The sequence below is a fragment of the Zootoca vivipara genome, chromosome 7, assembly GCF_963506605.1.
Source record: "Zootoca vivipara chromosome 7, rZooViv1.1, whole genome shotgun sequence".
Lineage (NCBI taxonomy): Eukaryota > Metazoa > Chordata > Lepidosauria > Squamata > Lacertidae > Zootoca > Zootoca vivipara.
The window spans coordinates 66874475-66901183 of NC_083282.1; the positions used below are offsets into that span (position 1 = coordinate 66874475).

General features: G+C 42.2%; 1 protein-coding gene across 1 annotated transcript in view; it reads left to right on the top strand.

Annotated features, from left to right (window-relative positions):
- MYH7B (myosin heavy chain 7B) overlaps positions 1-26709 on the top strand; it is a 54185-nt gene that overhangs the window by 5086 nt on the left and 22390 nt on the right. The window contains exons 4-20 of the mRNA XM_035124249.1: positions 4403-4546; positions 5094-5250; positions 7319-7346; positions 10445-10541; positions 11319-11342; positions 13851-13943; positions 15048-15111; positions 15224-15322; positions 17223-17326; positions 18152-18290; positions 19526-19644; positions 20130-20279; positions 22729-22899; positions 23940-24119; positions 24213-24345; positions 24627-24703; positions 26054-26141. Of these exons, the coding sequence (XP_034980140.1) occupies positions 4403-4546; positions 5094-5250; positions 7319-7346; positions 10445-10541; positions 11319-11342; positions 13851-13943; positions 15048-15111; positions 15224-15322; positions 17223-17326; positions 18152-18290; positions 19526-19644; positions 20130-20279; positions 22729-22899; positions 23940-24119; positions 24213-24345; positions 24627-24703; positions 26054-26141 (1867 nt within the window). The remainder of the gene's footprint in view (positions 1-4402; positions 4547-5093; positions 5251-7318; positions 7347-10444; positions 10542-11318; positions 11343-13850; positions 13944-15047; positions 15112-15223; positions 15323-17222; positions 17327-18151; positions 18291-19525; positions 19645-20129; positions 20280-22728; positions 22900-23939; positions 24120-24212; positions 24346-24626; positions 24704-26053; positions 26142-26709) is intronic.

The following is a 26709-nucleotide window of genomic DNA, read 5'->3' on the forward strand; positions in this document are numbered from 1 at the left end:
TATGCAAGAACCACCTGCTACACAGTCAAATGAAATAATTATTATTTATTTCAATTATTTATACTGGAATTATTTTCCTGGAATAGGAGCACATGCTATCCTTGCCTGCCTGCCTCCCTCTCACAATAGTAGTACTGCTACTACTACTCATATCAGTAGTAACAGTAACAGTACTCCTACTCCTAATATATTTTTATAGTGCTTTTTTCCTAAATATGAGAGGAACTTCACATACATTAATTCAACAGCAGAACAACATAGTTTCAATTTAGCAATGAAAAACAGTTTGGTTGTCGATGAAATTTATGACTTCGACATGAATTTTCCTTACAACTCAATCTTTCCAAATACAGTCATACCTCGGTTTAAGTACGCTTCGGTTTGAGTACTTTCAGTTTAAGTACTCCGTGGACCGTCTGGAACGGATTAATCCACTTTCCATTACTTTCAATGGCAAAGTTCGCTTCAGGTTAAGTACGCTTCAGGTTAAGTACAGACTTCCGGTACTTAAACTGAGGTACCACTGTAGTACAAGCATATAGTTTCAAGAAGATTCCTTTTAAGGAAAAGTGTTGAAAGAATTAGTGAAATACCTTTCCTTGTCCCCTAATTTACCCTCAGGCAATCAACTGTCTCAACCTGACAGCTGTGACAACATTCCATAGCCGTAATGACTTATTTTGTTTATCTGGTTGCTACAATGGATTTGATTATCCAGCTTGGTTCAGAAAATAATAGGAAAATAATAGGCTAGGTTTTCTTCTCAGATAAGCTGTGGTCTATCAATCTACACATAAGAAATAGAAATCACCTAAATTGTTTTTTTTTTTGTAAATGATGTATTCATTGTAGACTTGTCAGTCATTATTTTTTTCAGGGAATTGACTGACTTAACAAGCAAGATATCTGTAGAAAATGATTTTTTTAACATTTATTCTGAACTGATGCTACTGCTGCTGCTAGTACTATAAATACCCATTAGGCTTTAAAAAAGCAATTTTATGACAGTTTACACTAACCCTTACCAGGCATTCAGTCTAGGATAATCAGGCATTGCAGTCACAGGCTTTGCCCATAACACGCATATCTTCATATCTCATACACAGACATATGGACATGCAATGCCCTCTGTTATATTATCTCTAGACTGAATGCTTGAAAAGGGCTCCTGCAAGTGGATAAGCAAGCAACACAATGTTGATATCTTTGCTTGATTTCTATGGTGCTATATCTATTCACAGTACTCAGTAGCTACATTAATTTAAATGGGAATGAAGTTTGTACTCTGATTTCTATTGCCTTTATTGAGTTGCCCTCCAAGGTGGCAGAATGCTCGATAGTTTTTAATAACCTAGCAGCTGCTAAAAAATCCACTAGGTCAGTCTTTCAGTTAATCTTAGTCAATTAATATAATTAGTCCATTTAGTTAGTCCATTAATTAACCAGTCCCCAATTAAATTGACATGTGAGGAAAAAGCATTAAAAATCATCCCTTTTTTAGGATGATGGTTGTGTGTGGTGCAGCAGACATTTTTAGAATAGATGTTCCCTGTTAGCCTTATCTGGGCTAATGTCCTCTATGGGGAGGATAAAGTGTGCAGCAGGTGCCGGGGAGCAAGGACTGGCCCCGTCTTCAACTTTCCCACACATGTTGGCCCTGTGGAAACCACCCTAACCTTCCCACATTATTCAGGAAAGAAAAGTCTAAAAAGAAATTCTAAGTGCATTTGGCTGAGAGCACTTAGATGCCTCACTGCAATTGGAAACCCCTTGTGATTGATGTTCCTGGTTATAGGGAGAATTCACAATCTTCCTTCCGCCCTTCCACACAGCACATTAAGGTCTGAGGCTGCAGCTGGCAGGGATTACTACATTGGACCCCACTTTACCTTCAACAGGCAAACATCCAAATAGACCTACTTGGTGAGAGACAAAAAGAAATATCTAATTTAAGATGGTGTGTTTGCCACCTGCATTTTTGTTTATTATGCACAGGAATTAAAAATTATTATCAGCTGTCCATCAAATTAGATGGGGTACATCGTCACTAAAAATATTTGAGCCCATTAATCAAACTGCTGAATCACTTATATGTTGCAGTCCTAATCAAAACCTTCTCTTGATGTTGATTCAACATCTAATAACTCTTATCTTCAAACTTCTATTTCTGAGTGAGAGCAAGATGGCTAATGGCTTCCCGCTTCAGGCTTTGGGTAGCTTTTGCTTTCAACCTAGCTGTAGTACTGAGATTTTCCTTGCAGCTCTGGTTGATGAACTGTGCATAAAGATGAATAAAACAACAACAACAACATCCCTGTATCTTGTTGATCCAAGCATCTGTAGATTCAGCTCTACACATACTTCCCATTACCTTTTAGGACAATACACTAATTTGGGTTACGCTCCTCCAGATCTAGAATTTTCTTCCCAATGGAAATGCACCAGATGGCAACCACGAGCTCAGAGGCTGAACACATATTATGCATGGATAATATCCCACGTTCCTTCCTTGGCACCTCCTGGTGTGGCAAGGGAGGACCTGTCTCAGAGACCCTGGAGAGCCACTGTTCTGTGGGGCAAATTCAATAAGCCAATGATGTTTATTTAACATTTCTATTTTACCATTTGCTAGTAGCAAGAATTAAAGCAATTGACTTAAAACCAAATACTGCGTTAAAAATGATGGGAAAACAGCAATAAGAGACACCCAACAATAACATCAGCAACAAACCAGCAACAAACTGATAAAAACAGTATTATTAAAACCGTGGGGGATCTTCAACTGGTGCCTAAAAGTCATTAAAACAGGTGCTAGGCATATCACCCTGGGGAGAGCATGCTGTGGTTGGCCACCACCACTACAAACACACTAGCTGACTTATTGGGCTGGGTCCCATGACACAGAAAGTTAAAGTAGGGCTTACTAAGGCTGTGAATGTGTGGGGTCCTGGAGGGGAGCTCACTCCCCCTTAGCTCTTCCCTTGTCTTTTTTAGACCTGGACAGTGCTGAGCAAACCATGGTTTGACTTAGCATGTTTTCTTAGTCTGGGTTCATGGTTTAGCTCTCTCCTCACTAACCATGAGCTATAACCAAGGTTTGTTCCAGGTCATTTTATGTTGATATAGGAATTTTAAGAATATATTTTAGCATATGTTATACTTCGGCTCCAATATCATTGTTAACTATCATGATCTCTAGGGACAGCATAGCTTAGAATCCAATTATTAATAACCAAACAAACAGATATAAGATATATAACTAATATTGTTTTCAATCCTTGGGACCAGCTATCTACTTCTCAGCAGACTTCCACTAATGCCTAGCTATGAGCTTCCAGGTTCTTTTGTTACGTTTTTAATCACTAGTCATGTCTGCCTAATTAAGCTGATACTGGCAAGGCTTTCTTTTCACATGAGCTGCAACATTTGTTAAATGCAATTCATTCTCATCAGGCACAGATGTGTAATATGATAGTTATTCCAGTTCTTAGATTTATAGGATCAAACTAATTCCAGTTATTATAAGTAATGAATTGTATACTTCAGCTGTTTGTCTAAATAACCTCGAACCTTCCTGATTAAAACCCTGTGGCATATTATTTTGTTTAGGTTATATTTATCCATAGAAACCCTTGACAGCAGCCGCTGCATTACACCACAGGAGCACTTGAAGTGCAATTACAGGAGTCACGGCAAGATGTGACTAAGCCCTATTAAATCCCTAAGGCTCCACTCTTGAAAGTCAATGGGATTTACTTCCATGTCCCATATGTGGAGCTGGGTTGCTAGTCCTTGCCCAATAAAGTGCTGCGACCAAGAGTCTGTCTTCATATATTTCTAGTCTAGGAGAAAGAGCTGGAGAATTACTCTAAAGTGCTCCTTGAGTATGGCCAATACCACAAAGGAAGTTTCATAGGAGGATATTACTGAAATTCTAGGAACAGAGAGTTGCAAAGGACCAGAGGCTCATCTGTTCCATGAAACACAATGTCCAAATGTTATGCGTGATGACTGGTGGCAGTGCAGCCTTTAGGCCAAACTTTTTAAAAGCCCTCTTAAACAAAAGTCTTCAAATGAAGGGGAAATCCATCACTTTTATTTCCTGCTTATGGGTTTCAGCAGCACCTCCTTTGCTTTTCTTTTTGTAGTAATTATTAGAGACTTTCATTACACTCACAAGATAAAACCAAAGCAGAGAAAACAACACGAACAAACCAAGGATGGCAATATGAAAATCTGACGCAAACAGCACCTCGTTTTTCAAAATACATTTTTATTGGATTTAATAATAAGCAAGAATAAATTGCACCATTCCACCACTGCAGTTCAACATCCTTGTTAAGAAAAGAAAACATTTCTTAAGAAATCCCTTTACCAAAATGTTTCTGTTTAATCCCTGCAGACTGTCGTTGTAAAGGAGGATGACATTCAACAAGTGAATCCTCCTAAATTTGACATGATTGAAGACATGGCTATGTTAACTCATCTCAATGAGGCCTCTGTGCTGCATAACCTGAAACGGCGTTATGCCAAGTGGATGATCTACGTAAGTAAGACAAGGGCACCATGTCCTATGTCTGAATCAAAAGACCCAGAACAGCTTTCTCCAAATTCACACCCTTTTGCTATCCCAAATAGCAAGGTTTGTGTCACAAAATCCCACCCCACCCCCCGCTTTAACTTCGATTAGATTAGAAATGTTCCCCAAATTTTGGTTCTAGACACATAGAAAGTAGCTGCTTGGTACCTTTGATTAGATGTTCACTTATAAAATGTCCAGAGATGTGTGTGAGAGAATATCTACATGCAAGTGTTGATACTGCATGACTCAGAAGAGTGATTAAATAATATATGTTCCCAAGCATGGGGTCCAATTCAGGTTTCAGTAGCAGGGTTGCAAGCAAAGAGATTTAATAGGGTGCATTTTTAATCTGCATTTGTTATAGTTACTTCATATTAGGCTTCATGGCAGCAAAAATAAGATGTTCCTGAGGAATAATCACACACAAGTCCAAAATATGTTGGTGGGGTGGCTGCCATCTTCTGTCCCATTCCAAAATGGTGACGTATTTTTACTTTTTCTTTCCTCTCAGACCTATTCAGGCTTGTTCTGTGTCACCATAAACCCATATAAATGGCTTCCGGTTTATACTGCTCCTGTGGTAGCAGCCTATAAGGGCAAGCGGAGGTCTGAGGCACCGCCCCACATTTATTCCATTGCAGACAATGCCTACAACGACATGTTACGTAGTAAGTATCTTATCCAATGTCTCATTGTTGTGGGAAGGAAGTTCAAAACTAGCCTAGTCTTAGCCATTACATTAAAAGATTCCTAGCATTGCCCCAACTCTTATTTGATCAGCTTCATACTTCTCTTGCATACAAAATTCACAGAGAGGAAAACAGTCCTTTGTCGCAGACGCAATGAAGCTCTTAATTTTCTAAATGCTTTCAGTTTGTTTCTGTGTGTGAGAATTAATGTAAGAAGCAGAGAGAAAGAGACAGAAGATGGCAGAAATTTTGGCGATTAGCAAAATGCATCTTGTGTTGTTGTTTTTACTGTCAATAAACTGCTGTAATCTTCTGTGTTCCCTGCTTCAGATGTTGCACTGCTAGCAGACTTTGTTGTTTAGTCGTTTAGTCTTGTCCGACTCTTCGTGACCCCGCTTCCTAAGCATGTGCACTCAGGAAGGGACTGTAGCACTGTTGGCATGTTTGAATGTTCCCCTGCATCAGAAACTCTGTGCATATGGAATTCAAATAAGTAAGAAGGTTAGGCTGGGATTCTAGGGCTGCGCCAGTATGGTTTCCTTCCCCTGTGCTCTCACAAAATCTGCCTTGGAGGGTCCCACAACTCCCTTGGGCTGATGCAGAAGGCTGGAGGGGAGAGGAAGAGGAAGAAATTCTGTTGTATGCTTCAAAACCCATTGCATCAGCAGAGCTTCTGCCTTGCATATTGGTCATTCTCTTTGATGTGTTGCGAATTTCTTTTGCATTGCTATATGGCAGGGGTGGCTAATTGACCTGTGACCTGTGTTCAACCCACTGCAGGTCACACTTATGTGAAAGTGTGTGTGGTCAAAGTGTGTGTGGTCTTTTTTTAAGGGACATTTTGGGGCAGGAGGGTGTGCGTGTGCGCGTCACATTTTTTGGCATCACAGAATCAAAGCTGAAGACTACAAGAGCACAGGAAAACAATAATAATTAAATTTTTAAAGGGTCAAATTTTAGGGGACCTTGGGAGTGCCACAAAAACTAGTTTGGCACCATAGAAGCACCGGGGCGGGGCGGTGTACTTATGAGTATAGGAGAATAAGAATGGAAATAGGGCTATAAACTTGAGTTGCAGCTGAACGGGTGGCTGAGTGCTAGCCCTAATTTCCTTCTCAGCTGGAATCACTGAGATAAAACAGGGATTGGCTACCAGTTTGAGTACAGTCATCTACAGCTGCAGGCATGTTCAGTAAAGAAGAACTAGACTGGAAGAAAAGAGCTGAAGCTCAGTAGCAGAACAGCTGTTTTGCCTGCAGACGGCACCAGGTTCAATCCCTGGCATCTCCAGGTAGGGCTGGGAAATATTTCGTCTGAAATCCTGGGCAGCTGCAGCTAGTCACTGTTGACCGTATTTAGCTAGATGGGCTAATGGTGTGACTCAGAAGAATAAAGCGGCTTCCTATGTAGGGAGGGATAGTCAGGTTGAATCCTGGTTAAGTCCCACCATGATACTGGAGTGGAGGGAACTAAGGCCAGATATATTACGGTGGATGATGAAGTATTCAGATTCACACCATACATTTAAAGCACGATGATACCACTTTAAAACAGCATTGGCTTCCTTTAAAGAATTATGGGAGCTGTAGTTTGTTATGGGTGCTAAGAAGTGTTGGGAGACCCCTCCTGTTCCCCTCACAGAGATATAATCCTCAAGAGTGGTTTAACCATCAATTTCTCTTCCCAGGCAACTAGGAATTGGCTCTATAGTAGGGGATAGGGCTCTTCTAACAACTGTTAGCATGCTTAACAAACTACAGCTCCCAGAATTCTTTGGAGGAAATCCATGACTGTTTAAATGTGGTACCCTAGTGCTTTAAATGTAGTGTATGCATGTGGCCTTAGTGGAATGTGCACACACACAAAAACTATGATGCCATGGACAACGTCGACAGTCAACAGCAATTTTTCATATAGCTTAACATTGAAAAAGCAAAGCAGTGATCAGATTGTGCTAGGACCTTTCCTGTCTGGAAGCATAATATGAAGAACGAGTGGCAGAGCCTGAAAGTAACTGAGTCTAACAGTCCTGCTTCTTGTCTTCCAGATCGTGAGAACCAGTCTATGCTCATCACGTAAGTTCTGTCTTTATAAGTCCTCTTTTCTGTTTTGTATTGCCTGCGAGCTAGGGAACTTCCAAACTATATTGCGGTGGGATTCAATCACATACCGGCAAATGCAAGTTGTGCAATTATAGTTGACTGGGAGCTCTTGTGCAACAAGTCCCCATCCCCACAAAGGCTGTGGCCTTTTGCTGTAAAGAAAGTGACAGGATGCAGTGGAAAGGGTAGGATAACCCTTCCTTTGAGGCAACATCATCTATCCTCCCTGCAAACAATTCAGAGAGAATTAAGTAGCCAGCATCATTTAATCTCCCTGCAAAGAAATTAGGATGAATGTAAATAAACAGGTCATCTGGGAGTGCCCTTAAGATGCAAGGTCTGATATTCTTTCCTGGTCTCGCAATATTGGTTATGCATGAAAAGAAACTGTAGGCAGAGGAAACGCCCCTGTCTCCCTGTTTGAGAAATCCAAATGGTTTGGCTGCGCTGTAGGATCTTTACACTCCCTTCAGTTTGTTGCCTAAGAGAGAGAGAGAGCGCGCAGAATTTCTGGCTCTTACATGTCAGCTAACAGCTGCCATAGCCCTTCCAAGAGTACACTGCCAACAAAAAGTAGGGCAGAAAATTCCTCTCATTGTGTGGCTGCTCATATGTTGTTTATTTGTATTTCCTGTCTGCTTCTTTGAATGTGACTAGTTATTACTAGGGCACAAAATTGGGGTGGGGTGGGGGTCCCTGTTCAACCAATCCATTTCCATAGCAAATATCCCAGGATGGCAGAGTGAAACTAAAGCAAGCCTGCACAATTAATGACCCATGAACATGACACTGTTCAACAATTGCGTGTTGCATCTTGCCAGGTGTTCCATAACAGCTCCCCTAAGAACATCATATTGGAACATGAGATGAGCCCTTCTGGAGCAGACCAAAAGCCAGCCATCATGTTTCCCCATGCATTCTGATGCCTCTGGGAATCTCACAAGCAGGACATTGGTGCAATAGTATTCTCCTGCTCATGTTTCCCAGCAATGGGTGTTCAGATAATGTATAGTCATCCTGCCTAGTTTTCATAGCTATAACCTGGTATTGTGGCTGCTATCAGACATGGGTTTCTTCCATTGCCTGATAGGCCCCCAGATGTGTCTGGTAGGTTGTATGCAGCTTGGATGGTCACAAGGCGTTGCAGGCCACCTATCACAAGCAAAATATTGCTCTGTTAGAGTGACACATATCATTTTCACCATTTCACTTTTAACACATAGAACTCATGGAGTCAACATCCAAAGAAATTCGGGAGCAATGCCTATTTGTGAGTAAGGATGGCGGGGATTGTATTCAGGTTCTCATTTGAAGCTGAATCTTTCAAATCCACACTTTCCAAAACAATATGCAAACTGAAACATAGCTATGCTTTGAAATTCTCTCATACATACTGTACATACATACATATGCAAAGTGTGCAAAAATGGATGTGAAAAAGAACAAAAAACGCATTTTACTAGGGAAAATTGCTTGCAAAAATGTGCACATTAGTCAAAACTGCATCCAGAAATGTGTTTATCGGGGTACATTTGCACTAAAATGCTGGTGGATTTTCATGAGGATTTTTTTTTAAAGTCACAAATTGCTGCAAAATGTGGAGCCAAGATTGGAAAAATGAGAAACTAGGACAAAAAATTGACAGATCCTTCCATCCCTAGTGGAGTGGAGGGATTAAAAGAGAGAATAGAGATACGGTGTGGTTGCCCAATGAAGGATAATGACTTGAAGGAAGGAGATGAGGTTTAGCTAAGTAGAGGTAGAGAAAAAGGCAGCTGATAGGATAAGGGGAGGATATTGAAATGGCTACCTCACAGCTGCAGAGGAATGTTGGGGTGGCTGAGGCCCAATTGTAGAGGAGCAAGGAGGAAGACATGATAACCGAACAGCCATGTTGAGGAGGCTATATAAAGCCTAGTCTACTGCCAGAAGCCCCTGACGCTTGAAGCTTTGGCCATGGCCTAATTAGGTAAAGCAGGGGTTGATAGCGTGCAATGTTTGGCTTTTGTCCTACAGAGGCCCCGCTCCCCCCACTGCCGAGCATGTCTCTTTGTGTGCTGGGATTACAATGGAAGAACAGCTAACTATAGGCATGAAATCAATGCCAGGCCAGTGCCAGAGGGCTTTGCAGAGAAAGGGGCAGGAGGGAGGGTGATAAAGAAACCTGGACCCTGGAGCCAGCCTGCTGGACTTGGGCCAGGAATACTTGGAGGCCCTGCTTCTATTCCATGGATGAACTAAATTTTCTCTGGATTTGTATCGAAAAGAAAGGAAAATCTATCTTCTTCTTTCCAGTAACTTCATGAGAAATGCATTTTCTGCTTGAGATAAAAGTGGAAGATTATTAACCACCAATTCATTTTTGCCCAATAGTAAAATGGCCCATTGGAAAAAACAAGTTCAGCTGCCTTGTTTCCTTTTCCGTTTAAAGCGTGCCTTGTAAAAGCTCTTACAAGATATACACTAAGAATCTGCACTTTTTGCCGTTGCTCTAGGTGCAAAATGTAGGTGCATTTGCATCAGGGCAAGGGCTTGAACCTGTGATTCTCCCACTGGCATCATCATCATCGGCCAGCATTACCGATGGTCAGGAATGAAGGGAGTTGTAGTCCAATGAGGCCACAGGTTTCCTTATGCTTGAACTACATGTTCGCTGCTCCCTCAAAGGCAGCCTTGCAGCACAAGGAACCCACATGGGCCAAATCTGATACAGGTCTTTCAGCTTGCAGATGGGGACACATTTTCAATCCAGCAGGGACATCAGTTTCCCACACCATTTCAGCAGCAATGTCAGGACAGCCTCCCCCCATGTCACAACATCACCTTTGCTCTTTTGGGGAACTTCTTCTACCCTGAACAATTCTCATACAAATGTCCCCTGCATGCCAGATGCAACCATACCCAAATAAACAACCGATGCTCCAGTACCCTCCCCGCATGCCCCACAACTCTGCTGTACTGTATATTTCTGGGTGGGTGGTTTTTTGGATAGCTGTTTCTGTGTGCCTGTGAAATAACCTTTGACAGTAGCTGCTTCGTGTTCTTGATCTGTGTATTTCTATTACTCTAAGCGGAGAATCTGGTGCTGGTAAGACTGTAAACACCAAGCGGGTTATTCAGTACTTTGCCATTGTCGCAGCCCTGGGTGACTCTCCGGGCAAGAAAGGAGTAAGGCCCTCATTTGAAAACCTTTTTTTCCCCTTTTTCTTTTTGGCTGTTTTCTTTTGTTCATTTTTGTTTTGTTTTGTTTTGGTCTTCTTTTGTGTTTGGCAGCGTGCGTGGTGGACGTGACTTTTCCTTTTACTTTGAAACAAGCAAGGCTTGAAAAAATTGCTTTGAGGGAAAAGGTTTCATAAAGTGGGCGCTGCTAAAAAAAACCCAAGCAGTGGCTGCTTTACGGAATTTTTTAGTCACTGGCTTTTTCCTCCACACCACAATTTTTCTTTTCTGAAAATGGGGGAAATTCCCCAAGGCAGTCTTGTAACTCTTTCTTTTAAGCCTTGCTTTTTGTGATTCCCTCCCTCCGTTATCTATACTGTTCCCTTTGATTCTTTTTTCATTTTGTATGTTTTCTGACTCTCTTTCTTCTTCTTCTTCTTCTCACACTCCTTTTTTTCCTTTTCCTTTTCTTCTTCTTCTTACTTCTTGATTATTTTTGGACTTGGGTTACGCCAAAAGAAATTCACCAGCATTGTTTTCCTTCCCTGGATTTTGATTTTAACCCTCTTGCTTCTTGATGCTGTTCTTGTTCTTGATCTAATCTATTTAACATATTTTAGTGGGTTTTTTTGAATAAAAAAGTTGGGTTTTTTAATTTAAACAGTTAAGCTTTTTAAACATTATTCTGGACAAATCTGAAATGTCCTCCTCTTTGGATGGAATTTTCTGTGAAACTGTTTTTATATTTCTGGAATTGTAATGCTATTTTCTTATCTTTGGTTATAGCAAGCTCCTGCCACTAAAACTGGGGTAAGTATTTAAAAGAAATACTGTAGCTGATTTCATGTTCAAAGGCAGAGAGATAAAATAATACCTTATTAGTTCCAAGAAAACGGTACTTGAGGAGCAGGCAACATGATCATCAGATTCATGGCAGCTCTTTTTAGTCCTTGCCTGTGGCTAGTTGGCCATATGAAGCAGCAGCTGTGCATATGATTAAACTTTTTGTGCACTGACTTCCATTTTGGACCATTTGAGCATGCGAAAGGTTTGGTCTTGTGCATGGCACAGTATTTCTAGACTTTCATTATAGTTGATTGAGAGGTCCCGTGCAACAAGCCAGCTTCTCCAAAAGATCAGTTTTATGTAAGGTCATATTTGCCTTGACCCAACATCATCTAACCTCCCTGCAAACAAATCAGGATGCATATTCAAGAAGCAGATCATCCAAAAGTGCCTACAGTGGCTGCATCTGACCACTTGGCACCAGATGCAGAGCTGATACATGTGGCAATTTTAGCTGACCACTACAAGCAGAATGATTGCGTGAATCAGCATTTCTGGCTTCATTCTAGTGTCCAGAAATATAGCCTATATAATATACAAAGCATCTCAACAAAGTATCTCAACAAAGGAATATTATAGGGTGTTTCCAAAAATCTGTAGAAAAGCAACAACTCTTCATTCTTTGCCTTTAATCTGCTAAACATTAAAATGTGTGTGTATTTCAAAAGTTGTTTAGTTATTTAGAAGTTGTTCATTTTACTCTAGTTCTTTTGCTCTTCTCTGATAATGCAGTACTGTGGGGTGGTAGTCAACTAAGTTTTACTGAGAGTAGACCCACTGAAATCAATGGACCTAACAGAGGCCTGATTGTTTCAGTGGGTCTAAGCTTAATCAACTTCTTTCTTCTTTGGCGATCACTTGTGGCCAAGTTAGATTGTCTTCCATGAACATGGTCTTAACAGTAGGGTTGTCATATTTCAAAAAGTGAAAAGCTGGACATTTTTGAGGGGAAATGACACTGCCGACATGGGCTGCCATACATCTGGATTCTCACTGACTTTTCACCAATTTCCACCCAGACACTGCTTGTGGCTGTAGTATTCCGGATATATCCGGGAAATTCTGAACGTATAGCAACCCTACTTAACAGTGGGTAGTGGATCTTACTCCCAGGTAAATGGGTATAGGATTGCATACTTCAGGGGTCAGCAACCTTTTTCAGCCGTGGGCCGGTCTACCTTCCCTCAGACCATGTGGTGCGGCAGACTATAATTTTTTTTGGGGGGGGGATGAACGAATTCCTATGCCCCACAAATAACCCAGAGATGCATTTTAAGTAAAAGCACACATTCTACTCATGTAAAAACATGCTGATTCCCGGACCATTTGCAGGCCGGATTGAGAAGGAGAATGGGCCGCATCCAGCCCATGGGCCTTAGGTTGCCTACCCCTGGCATACTTAGTGCTTTCTAAGTTTCCCTTCATCTTTTAAGCTTTAAAGGCATGAAAAAGAAGAGGCGCCTTTCCTTTCCTTTTGAATGAGTGGCGGTAATATAAAATGTAAATCTCCACTTTTCAGAACGCATCATTTCAATGGTGTTGCATTCCAAGCCAACACAAGAGGCAGAATTAGAAGCAAACAAATCCTCTGTCACTATCCAAAACTGAATTTACACCCCATGTTTGTGGTTCAGGCTCCTATGTCCATCTGTTCATTTCTGACATACTGACACCTTCATAAGTAGCCTGAGGGTGCCTCCAGATGGAGGCATAATACTGTAAACTGGGATGTTGCACATGAGTCTTTGGCATCAGTTGTTGCTGGGATTTTTTATTATTATTACTGGATTTTCTCTGGAAAGGGCAAATCCAGATTAAAGGGAAGGCAGGGAGATATGAGCTGGTATTTTGATGACAATGACGTCACGTGGACACTGTAAAAAAAAAAAAACCCAACAACTTCCATACTTGAGGAGTGCTGATCCCACAATAAACACCCATCTGGAAGAACCCCGATGCTTCCATTGTATGTTCTCTCTCCATTCTCCAGTAAGAAACATTGTTCCCTCTCATTGCATTGCTTATATGTAGTCTCTGAACATCTCTCAAACTCAGTGCTCTAGATTCTAGAATGTATGTGGCTCAAGCTGCATCCAAAATATGAGTCGACTCTTCTAGATATGGGTAGCCAACATACTGCCCTAGAGATGTTTTCGGAGTGCAGCTCCCCTGAGCTCCAGCCGGTATGGCTAGTGGTCAAGGATGATAGGGTTTGTACTTTGACAACATTTGGAGGCTACCCTTGATTGAGGGTTAGAGAACCCTTTTCAGCCTAAGGGCTGCTTTCTCTTCTGGGCAGCCTTCCAAGGGCCACATATCAGTGATTCAGGAGGCAACTGCTGATATTGGTCAAGGTTTAAGAAAGTAATGGCATCCTCTACGCTGTGGTCCTCGTCTTGCTGTCATCAGTATTCAGATAAATCTGGCTTGCAACACTGGGTATTTGAACTATTCTATGTTTATGTGACCTAGGGTACCCTTGAAGATCAAATCATTGAGGCTAACCCTGCTATGGAATCCTTTGGCAACGCCAAAACCCTGAGAAATGACAATTCCTCACGATTTGTAAGTATTTGTTTTTTAAAAAACAAAAATACAGTACAGTACAGAGCATTTATACAGGCAGTATGCATATGTGGGGTTTTTTTTGTAAGCCTATAGAAATGTTTATGACACAATGAAGCGTATGGAACAAACTCTTTCCATATCTATAAAAGCCACTTCCGCATTCAACGGAGGTGGGGTTGTGGGCCTCCCGACTGTACCATCGCGTAGGGGCTTCGAGCTCAGCCCCTGCGCGGTGGAGGGTTCCCGCCTGCGTCACCCCCGGCCCAACCAATAAGGTCGGTCGGGGGCGGGGCTCGGCAATTTAAAGCTCCCGGCAGGCGGGAACTCGGCCTCTTTACCTCCCTGTTCGCCGGAGTGCACACAATTCTCTTATTCATTAGCTTAGCAGATTATAGTGACGTTTTGATATTTGGAACAGAGAAATCAGCCTCTGAGGAAGGGGGGTTATGACCAAACACAATATGATTTTAATGTGAATGCAATTAAAGCTGCACATTTATGTTATGGAAATAGCAAGTATGGGAAAGCATGAGGAGCCTTTGGGCTGTGTGAAGACAGGTGGGGACAGGAAGTTTAACTTCTTCCTTACCTGTCACAATCCCAGCAAAAATCTGAAGCTGCTATTTGCATGCAAAGGGGCAACTCCATTGGTGCCAATAGGAGTTCCCCTTGAATAGCAACTTCAGAGACTATAATCAGATAGCACTTTATTCCTCTATCTTGGATTTCTGTATTTTAGAATTTCTGTTTTGTTGGAAGCCGCCCAGAGTGGCTGGGGGAACCCGGCCAGATGGGCGGGGTATAAATAATAAATTATTATTATTATTATTACTATCTGGCTGTTTGCAAAATAAAAAAATTCCTTCAGTAGCACCTTAAAGACCAACTAAGTTTATATTTTGGTATGAGCTTTCGTGTGCATGCACACTTCTTCAGAGGTGTTGTCTGTCAGAGGTGTTGTCTGTTGTCTGTCAGAGTAGACAATACTGGCCTAGATGCACAAATAATCTTACCTTGAATACAGCAGGTTTCCTCTTTAAGAGCCAGCAGGTCATAGTGAGTACTTCTATTCATTTGCCACCTTCCTTCATATCAAAACAGGGCAAGTTCATTCGCATCCATTTTGGTCCTTCAGGGAAGCTGGCTTCCGCTGACATTGACATCTGTGAGTAAATGGCTGCTGTCACATGACACCCCATGTTGTTTTTTATTTGAGCAGTTCGATAAACCCTTGAAGTAGTAGCCCCACAATCTGATTTCTTACCTGTTGTTTCTAGATTTGTTGGAAAAATCGAGAGTGATTTTCCAGCAGCCAGGAGAGAGGAGCTACCACATCTACTATCAAATCCTTTCCGGAAAGAAGCCAGAACTCCAAGGTGAGAGGCACTAAAATAATATACAAAGAAATTTGACAATCAAGTTTGGAAAACACAATGCAGATGATCACAAAAGAGCTGTGCTCGGTATGATATTCCGGGCTACTGAGTAGGGATTGGGAATAAATTCAATTCCATGCATATTTAAAAGCAAATGTGCACAATGCATGGCCCAAAAACACAGCTATCCTTTGAAATAATTCACACTTCTCTGAATTTTGCAAGCCAAGAAATGTGTCACAAAATGCATATAGTAGGGTCAAGTATGCATAAAAATGCAAATATTAGTGAAAAGTAACATACAAAAGTGCATTATATTAGGGGAAACTGCTTTGCAAAAATGTGCATGTTATGCAAAAATCATACAAAAATGTGTATATTAGGAGAAATTTGCACAAAAATGCTGATGAATTTTCATGAGGATCTTCTTTTTAAAAAATCTCAGACTGGATAACTCAAATAAAACTCGAAACATAAGAAACCGACTCTGACAAATTTGTCCATCCTTCCTGCTGAACATTCCTAGATGCCACCAATGTCAACACACCTTATATCTGCTCAGTGCTTTTGAAATTTAGGCTTGTGACATTGGCACCAGTGCTTTGAAAAGGCTTGTGCTTATCAGTGCACTTAAAGTGAACCTTGTTTCTGAGATTTATTTATGTAAATACATTTATAACTTGCCTTCCCTCCAAGGACCTCAAGGCAACCTGCCCAATGACCATCACGGTTGGATGTAGAATATTGAATTTGGCAAGTTACAAACAGGAATTAAGTTTTAAGAATGTTTTAAGTCGTCCTCAAATTTCAATTTCAAAAGTGAAAATTGAGCATATTTAAAAGTACAATTCAAATTTTGAACATTTTATCAATTTTTTTGGAATTTGCTCAAAATTCCGTTTACTCTTAAGCACCCTTTGTTCTTGGGTCCATGATTCTGAGCACACTGGAAGTTAGTTTAATTGCATATCAGTCGGGTGTTTAACATAATTGATTCAGAAGCTGTACCTCTGAGCCAGATCAAGAGATAGATCATAGAAACATAGATGTTTGTGTGAGCAGACTCACACACTTATCACCCTCTGGATCAGAACCTACAGGGGATTATTCAGATGTGCATTTGAATACAGTTGTCATTTATGCAAATGCCATTCATCCGCATGTCATTACTGTCAACAGCATGCCCATTTTATTGGGCATCCCTTATCCACATATTGATGGAACGGGTTACTGTGCTTGACCAGAATTGGATCACGGAGAATGTTTGCACTTGCTCCCTTTCCATCTTTCTCTCCCTGTTTGCTTCTGCAAACCTCACACAAATAAGAGCACTGTGAGCAGAGAGGTCCTTCAGACATATCCATGTAGGACCTCTCTCTGAGAGGATGGCAAGCTTGTCCAATAATGATCCCTCCCAGTCATGCTATGATCTGCACTCAGGGCATCTTTCCAATATGGAACCAGATGCGGTGAAATAGGAAATGTAGGCGAAACCCTTTTCCGACCGGACAGGGATTTTTAGCATAGTGTCCTGCCATGGCAGTAAGGAATCTGGGCTACTGCCTGCTGCCTTTCCTGCTCGGTGACAAACAATACCTTATTAGGCAGGTCTGGAGAGCTCTACTGAGCAGTAATCTTATCTGGTGCTCACAAGGCCAAGGCTGACCACTTCTAAATCAGTCAGCAGCCCAAGGGTGTTCCTAAGATAGCTGGCGGGAGATGCAACTATACAATGCACATGCCTTTCTGGTAGCCGCGTAATGGAGACTATGTGGCCTCCGAGGTTGAAACTTCCAAGCTGATCCTTGATTCATAGCCACTTGCTTTATAGTTCAAATTGGGCTTGTGCCCACAATATGCTATGAAACAAAGAATGCATCTTCTGTCTGTTTCCCCCCAGATATGCTGCTGCTGTCTTCCAACCCCTATGACTACCATTTCTGCTCACAAGGTGTAACAACCGTAGACAACCTGGATGATGGAGAGGAACTCTTGGCTACAGATGTATGTGTTAATCCACTGTGAAATCAACTGGGGGTGTCAAAGTCTCTTCATGACGCATGGACACAGCCTTATAAACTGCTTCTGAGACCTATTATTTTTAAAGGGGAGAGAAAATAAATATAATAAGCACAATTGTTTCCCACAAAGAACCCTGGAAATTGTATTCCCCCCCCAAAATGAACTAGAATTCCCAGCACCCTTAACAAGCTACAGTTCCCATTTGTTGCTACATAGCTAGCCATTTAAAATGGCACTTGTTTTGATGTGAATAATGCATCCTTTGCTTATTTAAGGGGTGGGGAGGCTGCGTATTCCCAAGATTCTCAGTCTGGCTCACAGCACTCTCTGTGGGATCTCTCTCTCTCTCTCTCTCTCTCTCTCCTCACCCTCTTCTACCCTCTCCACATTGGTTCTGCCAACCAGCCTCCTAACAAGAAGTCCATGGGCTTCTGGATTTGTCTGTTTTAGATTATCTGCATGCTAGAAAATTTTATGGCAGGGGTCTGGAGGGTGCACCATGGGCACCTTGGAAAACTCTATGAACTCAACTCAGGTGTACAGTAAATGGAAAATAGAAAAAGCCTGCATATATAGGCAGTTGAGAGTTATTACTTAATTTTAATGAGGTATATTTTAGAAGCATGAAAGAAATGCCAGCTAGACAAGCCAGGATAGTGCGTTTGTCATTTGCTTAGCATTTGCATCACCAGAAGGGTGCAGCAGTCCTTCTGGACTGAGGCCAGTACATCCTGAGTTCGTCCTTTTCTGTTTGTTAGTGGAATGATGGCGGCGGCGTGACCACACCTTGTCTGATTCCTTCCGCAGCATGCGATGGACATCCTGGGCTTCAGCAACGAGGAGAAATATGGCTGCTATAAGATAGTAGGAGCCATCATGCACTTTGGCAACATGAAATTCAAGCAGAAACAACGCGAAGAACAGGCAGAGGCTGAAGGCACTGAAAGTAAGGGAGTTTGCCTACATTGCTGCCTACAAATCCCATTGTGGCTGCCAGATCAGTCTGTTGCAGCAAAACTAACAGTCTGGTGATACAGTGGTACCTCGGTTTATGAACACAATTGGTTCCGGAAGTCTGTTCATAAACTGAAGCGAACTTTCCCATTGAAAGTAATGGAAAGTGGATTAATCCGTTCCAGACGGGTCCGCGGAGTACTCAACCTGAAGCGTACTTAACCCGAAGTATGGGTGTAATTGGTTCCGGAAGTCTGTTCATAAACTGAAGCGTTCATAAACTGAAGCGAACTTACCCATTGAAAGTAATGGAAAGTGAATTTATCCGTTCCAGATGGGTCCGCAGCGTTCGTAAACCGAAAATTCGTAAACCGAGGTGTTCATAAACCGAGGTTCCACTGTACTTGGAAGCAGAGCCAGCGATAGCACCTGACAAGCTCAAGCAGCTGCCAAGCCCAGTGGCATTTGGGACCCACTGCTGGTGTCTACCCTGTCCTCCCCCGTTACTTAGCTTTTTGTCAACTCAGCTATGGGAGCATTTGTGAATGAGGGAATGGCTGTTCTCTGGAGCTACCAAGATAAATTTCCCCAGGATCCTTATGAACCGGGTGTGGGGAGGGCACAATTGCATGGGTGCTCACTGGACCTTGCTGAAAAGACTAAGGTCGCTTCCAGACAACCTGTTTCTTTGAGAATTCATCCTTATTTGTCTGTACAAATTTTCTGGGGAGTTTTACAAAATCCACTGTTTATGAGCAATCTTTCTTATTTGCTTGCGGGAAGCTTAAACTATGTTATGGGCAAGTAATTGTTATCCCACACTTTCCAGTGCATTTTCCTGTCCCTTTCCTTACAGGAAACAGTCCATTGGGGGGCGGGGCGGTTGTACAAGAGTGGTATAATCCACTTCAGTGGCACAACCTGAACCTGCCAGTAGGCAATTGAGCCCCACCAGTATAATGCCAGTCTGGAAGCAGTCATACAAATTTATTGTGGAATCATCAGCTTTTATGGACCAGAATGCACATGTGTTAGGGTTTATAAATCTCTGACCTTATTATTACTACCTGGTGGAGCCCAAATTGGTCTACTTTTAAAAGGCTTGAAATATAAGCAGTTCCTGCTGGGTGATGGCTCTTAATGAAGGAGTTCTAAATTACAGGAACCCACATTTCTTTCTCATCAAGACCACTTTCTTATTTATGATTTTTTTTAATTGCACTGCAGGTGCTGATAAAGCATCTTATCTCATGGGAATCAGCTCAGGTGACCTGATCAAGGGGCTGCTCCATCCTCGGGTGAAAGTTGGAAATGAGTATGTGACCAAAGGCCAGAATGTGGAGCAGGTAAGCTTCTTGGACTGTACGGCTTGGGTTTATGTCTCCCTGCCTCCAGTTTCCCTTAGGAACTCTTAGTGATGCACCTGGGAGAATGATTGTGCATTTTAATCTCGTGTCACTTGTGGGAAATATATATTTCAAGCAAAAGAGTGGTGGTCACTAAAATTGCCTGTGCTTAAATTATCAAATATGTTTACTCAGAATAAAGCCCAACTGAGTTCAGTGTGCATATGCTCACGATCGTGCATTTAGTTATCCAGAAACTATTTCATTAAGTATCAGTTGAAACGTACTGATTCTATTTTATAAATAGCCTCCCTCCCTCCCTTTTCTGTGCTTGACTATGTCACCAAGCACAGTCAGATGGGTGGCGTATAAATAATATTTTTTTTATTATTACCACCACCACCATCATCATCATTGCTATGTAACACCATCAGAAACGAAGAAATATAAATTCTGACCAATTATCGTTACATAATTATTTGCAGGTTGTGTATGCAGTGGGAGCCTTGGCCAAAGCTACCTATGATCGCATGTTCAAGTGGCTGGTTTTTCGTATCAACAAAACCTTGGACACCAAGCTAGCCAGGCAGTTCTTCATCGGAGTTCTGGACATTGCTGGATTTGAGATCTTTGAGGTGGGTTTCAAAACTGGCCCTCATTTTGCACTGTGTAATGGAGGGGAAGTGTTGCTAAGAATGAAATACACAGGCCGAACTGCTGCTGACTTCCTTGCCCAAAGAAAGTTGTTGGCATGTTGAAAGAGACATTGTGAAAATTCAGAACTCAACCAAGTTATAGAATTGGATCCAGTTTGATGAGGTTGTTGAGAATTCTGCGTTAGAGATCAATAGATCTCCTTAGGGAATCGGTTCTTCTGGGATAAAGAACAACTTTAAACCCAGTCAAAATAAAAAAAGAATTAAAAAATTGTCCAATAGCACCTTAGAGACCTTAGAGTGTATCTGAAGAAGTGTGCATGCACACAAAAGCTTATACCCAGAACAAACTTAGTTGGTCTCTAAGGTACTACTGGACAACTTCTAAAAATTTTTTTGACTGTGTCAGACCAACACGGCTACCTACCTGAAACTATATATATATATATATATATATATATATATATATATATATATATATATATATATATATATATAAACAAATTTACCAAATTTTACCAAAATAATTTAACAATCAATACAGTGGAACCTCGGTTTACGAACGTGATCCGTTCCATGGAGGCGTTCATAAACGGAGGCATTCACTCCTCGAAGGAACGCTTCTGCGAGTGCGCAGATCGCATCTGCGCATCCGACGCTGCGGAACCCGGGTGTAAACACTTCCGAGTCTGCTGCGTTCGTAAACAGAGGCGTTCGTAAACAGGACTGTTTGTAAACCGAGGTACCACTGTATACCCAATTACATTCCAAGGACTCCAAGGACTTCCCTCAGCTCCCCCCCCTGGTTTGTTTATACATATTGTTCTCTGCATGTTATTAAATTGTACATATCATTACCTTATCTATCATCTGTTCTACTAATAAAATTGTGGATGTTTATTCAAAACCTGCCAAGGAGTCTAAATCTTTGTTGTCTTTTAAAATAATTTGTAAAAAGTTCCCATTCTTCCTTGAAGTCACAGTTGTCCTTCGCATGTAGTTTGTATGTTAACTTTGCCAGTTCCACATAACTCATCAGTCTTTCTTACCATTGTTTTTTCATTGGGATTTCGTCAGTCTTCCATCTTTGTACTAACAAGACTCTTGCCGCTATTATAGCATACACAAATAAGTTCTTTGTTTTCCTTGGCAGGTCTTGTCCTAAGACCCCTAACAGAAATGCTTCTGGATTTTTTTTACAAATGTACCGTAATCTAAAACATTTTTTTCAATTCATTGTAAATCATCTCCCAAAACTTTTTGACTTCTCTACATTCCCACCACATATGATATAAAGTACCTTCTTTTTCTTTACATTTCCAACATGTATTTGACCCAACTCTGAAAATCCTCTTTAATTTCGTCGTACTCTTTTATTTTCCATTTTTTCTTCGTGTTCTCTCAATAGATCTCTATATGTAGGCCACTTCCCTTTTTTAATATCTCAAGAACTGTGGGCTCATCCACACTTCCATTTGGCCTGCTACTTCCCTCCCTGCCCCCCCCCGGGAAACCTGTAGTTTAGCTCTGAATTAGAACAAAAGGCAGCTGGGTTGTTTGTTCCAATTTAGCACTAAAGAGGAGGTTTTCCAGGGGAAAGCAACAGGGCAAAGGCAAAACCGTAGAGACCCATGCCTAGAAAGCACAGGAGATGCATAAAACCACTCAGACCATTTCTTTCTGGGCATGGGACAAGCGAAAGTATTTAACCTAGACAGGCAGAATCATAGCATATGGTGTAGAAGAGAAGCTACATTAAGGTTTTGGGTTTTACTCAACATAGGACTATGCAAAATATTCTATCAGTACAATATTTTCTCCTTGCTCAGCTGAATGTTCTCCCCTTCTCCTCCCCCTGCGCCCCCCACTTAAGTCTGTTCTGGGGGATGGTATAAGGCATGTGGGGGAAGAGGCACTGGCGGAGGAAGAGGGGGGCCAGGGGAGTGCACCGCCCTTGGCAGTGCGATCCTGGTGGGGTGCCATTGTGGCTGCCCTCTTTGCCTGCGCTGGGCGCCATGCCCCCAGGAAGTGTGTCAGCCAAGCTCCGCCACTGGGAAGAGGAGAGGAGGGGCAAATCCTGTTGTGCTAGCACTAATTCCTTGTGCTAGCACAACTATTTAGTTGAACACTGCTGTTTGTTTGTATGTTTCAATACACTTGGCATGCTTGGAGCTCCAGGTAACCTGGTTGCGGTGCGTAGCCATTTTCATTCAGTTAACGATGGCATTCCTATTTATTCAATGCAGTCTGTTTTATCAACCAGGAATTTATGTGTGGGGTACAAACATGCTGGCCAATTGTCACCTGATCTGATCAACAGCTGGGAAGTGATGGGTGGTTTTTACTCTTCCGAGGCTACTGGTAGTGGCATATCTTGAGTTGGACAGTGAAGTCTCCAGGCTCTTAGGCGTTCACTTTCTGCCTGCAGTATAACAGCTTTGAACAGCTATGCATCAACTTCACCAACGAGAAGCTGCAACAGTTTTTCAACCACCACATGTTTATCCTGGAACAAGAAGAATACAAGAAAGAAGGAATTGAGTGGGTTTTCATTGACTTTGGCCTGGACCTGCAGGCTTGTATTGACCTGATTGAAAAGGTAAGATTGGGGCATGATTTTACAACTAATATGACTGGGTTTATGTACATATATGTCATTGAAAAAGCTGAGTGATAATGGAAATGTGGCTACATCGGTTCTAACGTCCTCTTGTTTCTACGGTAGCCAATTTGCCAGATGAGTCTGGCAGGCCAATACTTTCACAACAGAGCAAAGTAAAAATTAATTTCCTTTCTGTTGTAACAAGGTTTTTACATATTTTTTACTGAAACCTGGTTCCATTCATTCTAGCTAGCATTTCCTGCTTGCTGAAAATGGCCTCGCTGCAAGAGACACTTACCGTACTTGCAAGCTACAGTGTGAATTTAAAAAGTGATTTCCAGTAGCAAAGGAGCAATTTAAACATTTAACTCCCACTGGCAACTGACTCATTTCAGCTTCTGAAAACTTCTCATGGCTCCTTGTTCTCCAGTTCTCTTTGGGAGGAACAACATGAAGTAAAATTAGGCTGGAAATAATGTTTATACTGTACTGCTTTTTTCCATGAGACAAAAAGGAACCATCCTCATAAAATTATGTTCTACAGCTGCAGGGTGCTGCATTCTTCTACTGCAAACATGGTAAATAGAGCACCTTTAGAACTAGGACAGAGGCAAGCAACCATTTTGAGCTGAAAGAAAGTCTGATCAAATCACTATTCAATGTGCACATAATACAGTGGCCTGAAAAATTAAAATCACTTTCATGGTAGAACAAAAGCATTTCCCCCATGGCATAGTTGTTTGTCATCCTACTGCACAAGCTTGCTTTCACATGAACAGTACTATATCAATTTTGAGGGGAAGCATTCTTTTGTGGTGACTTTCCCACTTCATGGAAGTACTTTTTCCCGCTCCCCACTCTATGAATGGATTGAATATGGTTTTTCTTATGCTCTGCATGATAACTTTAGAAGCATTTTTATAACATTCATCACATGGAGGTGGTTATTGCATAGACTATCCTCCTCTCACATCAGACTAATATTAACACCAAGTGAACTTGGCTCCAGTTTGTTGATCAGTATCCTTTCCTTGCAGCCAATGGGAATCCTCTCCATTTTGGAGGAAGAATGCATGTTCCCCAAAGCCTCTGATACGTCATTCAAGGCCAAACTGTATGACAACCACATTGGGAAATCACCCAACTTCCAAAAGCCACGGCCAGATAAGAAGCGCAAATATGAAGCCCACTTTGAGCTGGTGCACTATGCTGGAGTGGTAAGTCTTCATTTCCCAGCTCCCATATTCTGTGTTTTTAGTGTTGCTTTTCTGTTTTCTGTCTCTGTTGCAGCTGGTTTTGCTCTTTGACAGGTGCCCTATAACATTGTTGGCTGGCTAGACAAGAACAAAGACCCGTTGAACGAGACAGTGGTAACCATCTTCCAAAAATCACAAAATAAGCTGCTGGCTGCTTTATATGAGAACTATATGCCCTCCTCTTCAGGTGAGCAGCATTCCCGTCTGTGCCAAATTTTATAGAAGCACTATATACAGAACGTGTAAGAATATCAAAAAAGCCAGAAAGATGCCAGGCTGACCCCCTGCTTAGCTTCAGAGACGTGTAGAGTTCAGACCATTCTCTGGGCCTGGGTATTCAATATAGCTGGAGAATTAATTGTCCTATAACTTGAGCAATAGGGTTGGTCTCGCAGCTCTTGGGAACCAACCAAGGACCTGAACCAAATGAACACCATTAAGACAATAAACTGACATTTTGTTGGGCAGATGATGCAACCAGGACAGGTGGCAAAGAGAAGCGCAAGAAGGCAGCTTCGTTCCAAACTGTGTCCCAGCTGCATAAGGTAAGTGTTTGCCCACTCGCCATGGTAAGCAGAACTGCTGGCTAGAATTTCACTTGGCTCTCTCTGTGTATATGCATGGCACGTCTTCCAGGCAAATAACCTGAACGTGAAGTCTTGGAACACCAGGCAGACACTAAGGACTTTTGGGGCTTGGCTATTCTTCCCTCAGTTGGCCCAGAGCGCTCTCCTTTTTTTGAGAATATTATTGCTCAGGAATAACAGCGGTAACTATCCCTGTATTGCCAGATCTTGGTGATCATCGTATCAGCATTTGAACAGGAATAATGCTAGAATGGGGAGGAGTCAGGTTCTATTTGTAGTAGAGTAATGCTTATTTCCGCCCCTTTGATGTCTGGTTCCTGGCTGCTTCTCCGTTGCTGAGGGAGAGGCAGTTAAGACTTGCAGTGATGTTTAGATAATTTATTACATGAACATCACTTTAAGTCTGTGCTACTTCTCTCCTCCTCACTCTTGACTGCGGGAAGGAGAACCCTTGGGAAGAAGAAAACAAATGTGGATCTTACAAGGGTCGGAGCAACATGCCCTTGGCCTTTCCCGTGTTGGGAGAGGGAGTTAGCTGGACATAACACTCCACACACGGAGCCACTTAGCAGCGCAGCATCCATCTGACTGAGAGACATTGCTTCGCAAGTGAAAAAAAGAATGATCCAGAAACCACAAGGTTAAAAGCAAAGAGGGTTAGGAATGGTTTTAGATTGCAAAGTAAACGGGGCATGTGGAGAGAACAGAAGCAGCAACATGTTATTTAGCAGCATAGAGGGTTTTTTTTATATATAGATTGGATGGCCAAACTAAATGTGCCAGTTCTGTTTGCTTAAAGCAGACCTGCCCTATTCACATAAAAAGTGGGAGTGCTGAGGGGGGTGGGGGTAGAGGGCTGTGGGCAGGAGGGAGGGAGGGAGCGGTCCAATTTTCAAAGTCCCTTAGAGGGTAGTTGAACCTCCCCCAGGCCCACCACTTAACCTTTGCATGGATTTTAATTGCTGTTCAGTAGCAGTTACATGCTTTATACACACAGGGTCCCAGAATCACTTCCCAGAATCTCCAGATAAAGGGATATAAGGGAGCAGGGTTGGGCAGGAAATAATAATCTGTCCCCAAGGCCCTAAAAAGCAGCTGCCAGCTTTGGGTGACAGGGATACCCAAAGTCAGGCCTCAAAACGCAAATCATCATAATGGGACAGACTTATGTGAGAGGAGGCGGCCCTTCAGATATCTGCATCCTAAGATGCAGAGGGCTTTAAAGGTTAAAACGAGCTCCTTGAATTTTGCTCAGACATGGACTTGGGAGCCTGTGAAGTGACTTAACCCTGTATGTCTGCCTTATAGGAGAACTTGAACAAACTGATGACCAATTTGCGTGCTACCCAGCCTCATTTTGTCCGCTGCATCATCCCCAATGAAACAAAGACCCCAGGTACACAACTGCAAAGAGTACGCTCTGTCTGTGAGGGATGAGAATGACCAGGGGGAAGTCTACAGACAACACTCTTTATTATTTGTTTGACATATCTCTGCAGCTTATCTGCTGTAAACAATGCATCAAGCCTCATACAGGTTAAAAACACTAGTACTATGGCTCAAATTCTAGCATTGGATCCAGAGTAGAGTTGTGCTCTTGTGATGCCATGCTGGAGGAGGAAGTTGTGCTCTTGTGATGCTGTGTGGGGAGGGTTATTTTTGCTGATTCCTCCTTCCTCCTGTGGCCCCGAAGGAGTTGCTGTGGAGGTTGGGATACCTTCTGAAACAGCATGGGAAGTGGTGCTGAGGGCTGCTGGGGGACGGCAGAATCAGCCTCCCCTCCCCCCTCGCCATAGCTGCCAAGTATCCCGTATCCACCGGGAAAACCCCTTTTTTCTTACCGTTTCCCGGCGGTCTCCCGTTTGGCGGAAAATCCCGGCATTGTCCCTTTAATTTGCTTCTTCCCGGCGGCCATTTTTCTGGTGCCGCTTTGCCCTTCTATGGGCACCAGAAAATGGCGGCGC